General features: G+C 61.6%; 1 protein-coding gene across 1 annotated transcript in view; it reads right to left on the bottom strand.

Annotated features, from left to right (window-relative positions):
• The window catches only part of DENND6B (DENN/MADD domain containing 6B), a 22,531-nt gene that overhangs the window by 1,656 nt on the left and 13,364 nt on the right, over positions 1-7,511 (bottom strand). Inside the window, exons 9-17 of the mRNA XM_015415506.1 lie at positions 7,016-7,138; positions 6,697-6,792; positions 6,216-6,310; positions 5,946-6,011; positions 4,921-4,985; positions 3,849-3,938; positions 3,384-3,437; positions 2,853-2,962; positions 258-360 (exon numbers count right to left, since the gene is read on the bottom strand). Of these exons, the coding sequence (XP_015270992.1) occupies positions 258-360; positions 2,853-2,962; positions 3,384-3,437; positions 3,849-3,938; positions 4,921-4,985; positions 5,946-6,011; positions 6,216-6,310; positions 6,697-6,792; positions 7,016-7,138 (802 nt within the window). The remainder of the gene's footprint in view (positions 1-257; positions 361-2,852; positions 2,963-3,383; positions 3,438-3,848; positions 3,939-4,920; positions 4,986-5,945; positions 6,012-6,215; positions 6,311-6,696; positions 6,793-7,015; positions 7,139-7,511) is intronic.

Genomic DNA, 7,511 nt, shown 5'->3' on the forward strand with positions numbered 1-7,511 from the left:
AGGAAGGAAGGAAGGAAGGAAGGAAGGAAGGAAGGAAGGAGGGGGTCAGAGCAGCCACAGGGTTGTTAGCTTGCCCCCCTCCCTTCCAGCTGGGGACGGGCAAGCAAAAGGCCCCCACGGGATAAAGTGGCTGCAAGGCCACGCACCCTTGCACAGGCACTGCTGCTCAGCAGGTGGGATGCCACCCTTCCTGCCCCCGCCACGCCCCCCCTCGCCCCGTTGCAGGCTCTGCCGCTTCCTGCCCCTTCCCCGCCTACCGCCTCCGAGATGGCCTCCAAGTGCAGCGCCTCCAGCTTGTGCATCATCTCCCTGTGCCGCTGGCGGTACCATCCATCAAAGTTGGGGGACCTGAAGAACCGCCTGTCCGGGGTTGGGGGTGGGAGAGAGGCGTCACATGGAAGAGGCCGGGCAGCAGAGAGGGGGCCTCTCCCACCGGCAGCCTCCACGCAGGGCCAGAACTGCCTCAGTCCCACCCTCTTGTCCCGCTCAGTGACCAGCTGGAAGCCCCAGGAGAACGCGTCAGCCGGAGCAGAAGGCGAGGGCTGTCCCCAGCCTCTGGCAAACTGCCAGTACGCTGTCCCTGAACAGGGAGGCTTAATTCAACCCTGACAGCCAACTGCTATGCCCTAGAGCTGTGGAGCCGGCAGCCCGGCAGTCCCCTGTGACGAAGGGACGGGAGACAGAGCAGCTCCTACTGCCCTGCCCTTTCTGCCTCCCTCCGTGGGACGGCTGCCTTTGGAACAGCACGCGCACGCTCCGGAGGAGGGCGCCTCTTCTCAGGAAGGAGGCCCCCCAGGCCCTTTCCGCTGAGAGAAGACGACCAGGGGGGGAGAGAAAGAGAGGAAACTCCACGGGTGGCCGCCGGTATGAGGAACTCTTCCTGCATGTGCCACCGGACGACAAGTGGAAAGGGAGGCGAAGCATCCGGTTCAAGACCGAGAGAAGGAAGTTCTTCACGTGGCAACTTGTGGAATCTGTCCCCCCCCCCAGAATGCCGGGGTGGCCCACCAGCTCAGGTGGGGCTTTAAAAAGGGAGCTGACAAATTCACGGAGAACAAATCTGTCACTGGCTATGAGGCGTGCTGGTCAAATGGAACGTCCCGATACCCAGGGCTATTTTGGGGCAGGAACGCATAGGGACGGAGTTCCGGCTGGCTCACAAGTTGGCCACGCCCAGCAGGAACCGCATTAGCATAACAGGCCACCCCCAACAGCAGAAACTCATTAGGATTGGCTACATTAGGGGTGTGTGGCCTAACATGCAAAGGAGTTCCTGCTACAAAAAAGCCCTGGGTAAACAGAATAAGAAGCAAAAGGTGGGTGTGGCTGGATAACCACACTTCTGGTAACATGGGGGTGTGGCCTAATGTGCTAATGAGCTGTGCTGTCAGGGGTGTGGCCTAATATGCTAATGAGTTTCTGCTGTTGGGTGTGGCCTATTATGCTAATGAGTTCCTGCTGGGCTTTTTCTACAAAAAGAGCCCCGCCGATACCCACGGCTGGGAGCAGTGTTCCCTCTGAGTCCGTGTGAGCTAGCTCACAGCTTTCATGCCCCAGCGGCTCACAAAGTAGGGATTTTTGCTCGCAGGACTCTCCACAGCTTAGAGGGAGCCTTGGCTGGGAGGTGGCCTTGGCCTCTGCACTCTCTGCCACTGGACGGCCACCCCCTGCAGCAGGACGGGTCTTGCCTGCAGAGCTTGTCTGGAGTTCTGATGAAACTTCAGTGACCAGTTCAGTGGGCACCAGCAGGATGGACGATTGTTACAAAAAGGGCTGGAACTACAGCTGCCAGCATGAGCCCCCCTGGGAAGCAGGAAGGGGACAGGGCATCTCCCACGGGGCTGGCTGTTTGCACGCGGTCTCCAACGTAAGCAGGGCCCTGCTGGATCAGACCAGTCGCCAGCCAGCGGTCCTGGAGGGCCAGCAAGAGGGCATGGAGGCCGAGGCCTTCCCCGGATGCTGCCCCCAAGCAAAGGGAGACAAGAGTTTACTGCCTCTAAATGGGGAGGCTCCTTTCGTTTGTACCACTGATGGACAAAACCTCCACGCAAGTCTGTCCATCCTTGTGGCCATCGCTGCCTCCCCTGAAAATCCCACAACTCCTGTCTCTCAGTCAAGAAGTATTTATTTTAGTCCGTTCTGTTAGTCCTACGGCCCATTAACTGCATTGGGTGCCCCCCCAAGCCCTAGTATTACAGGAGAGAGAGAAAACGTTCCCTCTATCCACCCCGTGCGTAATTTTATAGGGTCCCCCGTGTCTCTTCACGCCCTTCTTCCCTCACGGGAGAGATGCTCCTTCCCCTGAACCATCCAGGGGTCCCCTCCTCCTCCTCCGTGCCTCCTCCAGCTCTGCAGTCTCCTCTCCAAGATACAGCGACCAGAACGGCACACAGTGTTCCAAATGAGGATCTACACGGGGGCCTGACCGTATTTGGCCATTTTGCTCCCAACCCCTTTCTTCATAACCCCCAACATGGCGTTTGCCTTTTTCGCTGCTGCCACCCCCGGAGTGGACATTTTCACTTAAAAAAAACAAATCCACTGCAACCCTCAGATGCTTCCCGTGGGCTTTCCCAGTCTCCAGGGCACCCAAATGCATGGGTCCGGAGAGACCATTCCTTCACGGAATACTCCTGGGATCCGGGAGCCACTTTCCCCTGACACGAATGCTTCGCTCCCGACAGGGAGAGCGACACCCACACCTTGCACCAGGCCTCAAGCCCTGCCGAGAGCCAAGCCCGGGGCCACTGCGCCCCTGGACGGGCTCCCACTCCCAGTCCTTTCTGCCACCCGGGGACCTCGCTGTCTGCCCCCTGAAGGGGGACCGCACGACCTGCCGGCTCTGAGCCTACCTGTACAGGCCCATCCAGTCCCCCTTGATCATGCAAGTGAGCTGAGGCCCGGCCTGTTCGAGGGTTTTCAGGAACTCCTCCTGCTGGAACGGGCGGATCGGAGGGGGATTCTGTGTGAGGGAGAGACGGGACGCGTGAGAACAACTCTTGCCATGCGCTGAGCCTGCTGGGATGGCCCATGAGCAAGAGTCAAGCGGGCCCCTCTCGGCAGCCTACTCCACACACAGCAGAGTAACCCAAAGGGGCCTCGGGGGCCGGAGGGAGGGAGGGCTGGACTGTCCACGGGCATCGGCCTGTCCATGCGAGAAGCGAGAAAACCCAACCGGGGAGCTTCCGCTGCTGCTGCTGCTAATTTGTCAGCCCGCCCCCAGCCAGCCTCCACACGCAGCAGCATAGCTTCCTGGGCTGAAGGGCCGGGGCGGGGTAAGCCCGTCTCAGCCGGGAAGCAGGGGGGAGCTAAAGGGATGCCTCCGAGGCCCCACGGCAGCCCGGAAGAGGCGTGGGAGCCACACACACACACGCACACCATACCTTCCAAGGGGTGACGGCTCTCTGCAGCGGCATGAGACTGGCCATGTAGTGCTCCTGGGGGAGGGGAGGAGAGGAAGGTCAGGGCCACCCCCCCAGGGCACCCTCCTCCCAGAAGGCAGGGAAGCCCCTCCGCTTCTGCCACGGGGCCCCCCCTCCCCCTGGCCACGTACGGGGGCAGGCGCCCACACCCCAAAAGGGCCCCGGCAAAGAAGTCACAGGCCAGACAAGCTCCCCATAGCACAACAGCAATGCCCGCTGCGGATTTTTTTTGGGGGGGGGGGGGAGGAGAGAGAGATGTAACGTGGCTGGGTGCCACTGAAAGAGTCCACAGCGGGTAGCCTCTGTGGCGGCGGCACCAGCAGCAGGGCGGTCCTCCCCAGGCACCCCAAGTGGCTTTGGGCAGGGCTATTTGCCCAGGGAGGGGCCCGCCCGCCTGCCCGCCCAGGGAGGGGCCCAGCCACTCACCAAGGGGATGAGGAAGCTCTGCGTGAGTTCCAGGAGGTGCCGCCTCAGCAGGGCGCTCTGGGCTTCGGAGGAACGCTTCTTATGGATGCCCTGTGGGAGGCAGCGACGGCAAGGAGGTCGTCTCAGGCCCGGAGCCTGGCCCCCTGCGGATCTCTCTGGCAAGGCTTTGCGCGGCACTGCCTGGCACGGGGTGGGTGTGACCAGCTAGCCGGAAAAGACACCCCTCTGCCGGCACCTGCCCACCAAGGGGCGGTGGCTGCACCCCGTGGCTGGCTCAGGCACACCAGCACCACTTCAGCCAGTGGGAGTGGGAGTGGGGGAGGCGCTTCCGCCCTCCCCACCTGGCGCTGAAGCGAGAGGGCGGGACACACACACCTCCTCTGCCTCGGCCGCTTCCGGCTTCAGGAAGCATCTAGGAGACCTCTCTGGTCCTACACCGCCCCCCCCCCCACTATTGGGATGGGATCCTCGGAGCTTCTGGGATGAGACCGAGGCTGCGGATGATGAAGTCCTCCCTGTCTGGCATCAAGGCAGGGCCTCTCCACGCAGGTGGGGATCCCAGCAGGCGCTCTCCATGGGAAGTTGCCGGACTGCACCGGAAGAACGTGAATCCAGCCCCCAGGCCAAAGAAGCTGCCCACGCCTGGCCCGGAGATGCCAGACATCTGGGCACGTCCAAGATCCTGCTCTGAGCACCGCGCGGGAATGCTGAAGGCCAGCAGCGGCACAGAGAGTGCCCTGAGGCGGCCCGGGCTTCACGCCGCATGTCTGCAGAGGGAGGCCCTTCTCCTTGTGAAGGCGGGGCGCGCGGGGGTGTATGTGTGTCCCCAGCTGCAGAAGCCTGCCTGGTCCTGAGTCCTCCTCCGGCAAGATCCCAGCTGCCGCAACACGGGAGGGGCTGGGCTGGGCGGCTGCGCCAAATGCCGTCCTGCTAAGCAATCCTGCCTCCCCAACAAGACCAGTGGCTGGACACGCACGGCAAGCGCTCAGCCTCCTGCACGGCTACGGGAAACAGGCACTAAAACAGCCACCCCCCTCGACTACGCCAAGAGCTCTCCCTGGCTTTGGCTCACCTTTAGGAGTCTCTTGATGAGGCCTTTGTCCTTGTGCAAGAATGGCTTATAGGACGAATAAAGTCCTGGAGGCAGACGAGGAGCAGGAGACAAAAGAAAAAAGCCGTTACCGCCAATGCTCCCTCTAAGCTATGGAATCCTGTGAGCAAAAATTCTCCTTTGTGAGCTACGGGCATGAAAGCGAGCGAGCGATTTGGCTGCTGCATAAACTAGTCTGCTCTGGAGCCCTCCTTCCTGAGCTCAGACAAAAATGTGTGAGCCAGAGGCTAAGAAACTATGAGCTAGCTCACACTAACTCAGCTTAGAGGGAGCACTGGTTACCGCCGAGGCTGGAGAAAGAGCCACGCCAAGGCCACCGAAAGGGAGACTGCAAGTCCCACGAAAGGTGGGGCCCCCTTCACCCGCGCCACCCTGGTGCCAGGCCTGGAGAGCCCCCGGAGCCCAGGGCTCGCCTGCCGAAAGCCTCTGATGCAACCAGCACGCCTTAAGGACTGCCTATCCAACCATGACGGTCGTCTGTGGGGGTCCCGCTCCAGACTGCTCTGCCATCTGAGGCTAGAGGGGGGGGGGCGGCCCATGGAAAGGCCTTCCGGGTTGTGGCACCAAGACTGTGCCCCCCCCCTTCCCCAGGGGGACTAGCCTATCTCCTCCTGTTGTGGTCGTGCAGAGGGTGAAGGGCCTTTTTCTCTGGTCTGGCGTTCCCTTATTGACCCCTCCCCTTCCCGTTCATTTTAATTTTCTGTTTTACAAATGTGCATGGTCTTCAAAGCTGACTTTTAGTGTCTTAACCATTTCCCACTGAGAAGGCTCCAACTGGGCAGAAAAGCAGGATAGAAATGTTCTTAAATTAATCTTTTTTAAAAAAATACCCCTACAACAGCTCCTGCCCCTGTTGCAGGGTGAAGGCAGGAAGAAAGCGTGTCCCCTGGGCCGGGATGGGCCAGAAGGCTCCCACGGGACAACCCCCCCCCAAGGGAAGGAGGGCTGTTCGAGCCTAAGCCCCCCCCCCCCCCGGGCCCCCCCACCTGGCTTGGCATCCAGGATCTTCAGCTTGGCAAGTTTCTTCACCTTCACCTGCTTGGGCAGGTCTCCTGCGGGGAAAGAGACAGCCCAGGCCGTCCCAGGTTACAAGCAGGACAGGGGTCTTCCCTGGTGATGGGGAGGGCCTGCCCCCTGCAGCTCCCCACTCGCCCTTCTCAGGGGAGCCTTCTCTCTCTCTCCTCCGCTCGGCTGCCTGCATCCCCCCCCCGCCCCTTTGCACAGGACTCTCCCCCCTCCCAACCACATCCCGTTACCAGCCATCTTGAGCTCCCCAAGCCGGAGGATGTGGGGCCAGTGCTGCAGCGTCTTGATAAAGAAGGGATTGGTGACTCCCAGCAGGACACTGGGCCTGAGAAGGAGGAGGAGGAGGAGGAGGGAGAGGCCACAGAGAGAGGGGGGAGGGGGGGAGAGAGAGAAGAAGAGAAGAGATTGGATCTATACCCCTGGCCCTTCACTACCTGAAGGCGTCTCAGAGCGGCTTACAAACTCCTTTCCCTTCCCCTGGGAGGTCGGTGGGGCTGAGAGAGCTCTGACAGAAACGGCTCTTTCTCAAGGACAGCTCTGACAGAACTATGGCTTGCCCAAGATCACATCAGCAGGTGCAAGTGGAGGAGGAATCGAACCCGGCTCTCCCAGATCAGAGTCCGCTCACTTAACCACTTAACACCAATCTGAAAGTCTCACTTGCCCCTCCCCTCCCCGCCCACGGTCCAGGCCCAGCTACGGAGCACCTACGGGGCTTGCGTCCGGGTGGTGTACTCCTTGAACTCGCTGTCGTGGATGGTGAAATAGGGACGGTAGTCGCAGCAGTACTTCAGGGGAGCCAGGCAGCTGGAGGAGGAAGGCCGCCCATTAGGAGGAGGGGGGGCAGGGGGGCTCCCAAGGGACACCGGCTCTAGTGCACACCCCTCATGGGCGCGACAGGCAAAGAAATCCCCCTCCCTCCCGGGCCTGAGGGGCCGGCTGAACTCCGCCTGCTCACGGGAAGGAGGCCGACAGAGGTGCTCTGGAGGACGGTGGAGGGAGGAGCTGGGCCTGGCTTCCAGCCACTTGCCTGGTCAGGGCCAGAACCGTTTCGGAAGAGACGGCCGGGGACGGGGCCAGGACCACCAGCGGCTCCGCCAGCAGCATCAGCTCCCACAGCATCTGCACGTGGGTCAGCACGGGCTGGAAACACCTGTAGGCAGACGCCGGTGGGGGGGGGGAAGGAGGGGGGTGATGAGGGGCAGGCCCAGGAGCTCCACCTCTCTTCGCAGGCAGGTCAGCAGAAACGGCTGTTTGCAACGCCCCGCCAGGGAGAGGCACCCCCCCCCCCGGATAAGCACCAGACGGTGGTTTCAGGGGTCTCGGCTTTATGCAAGGGAGCACAGTTCAGTAGCAAAATGTGTATGTTGCACGCAGCAGGTCCCGGGTTCAAGCCCTGACAGCATCTCCCACTGAAGGACCTGAGGGAGAAGAGGCGGAGGAGGACCCCTCGGAGCCCAAGACCCCAGGAGAGCTGCAGCCCGTCAGAGGAGATGCGACCAAACTACATGCGGTGACTGGGGGGG

The sequence above is a fragment of the Gekko japonicus genome, unplaced genomic scaffold, assembly GCF_001447785.1.
Source record: "Gekko japonicus isolate JY-2015 unplaced genomic scaffold, Gekko_japonicus_V1.1 scaffold1667, whole genome shotgun sequence".
Taxonomy (NCBI): Eukaryota; Metazoa; Chordata; class Lepidosauria; order Squamata; family Gekkonidae; genus Gekko; species Gekko japonicus.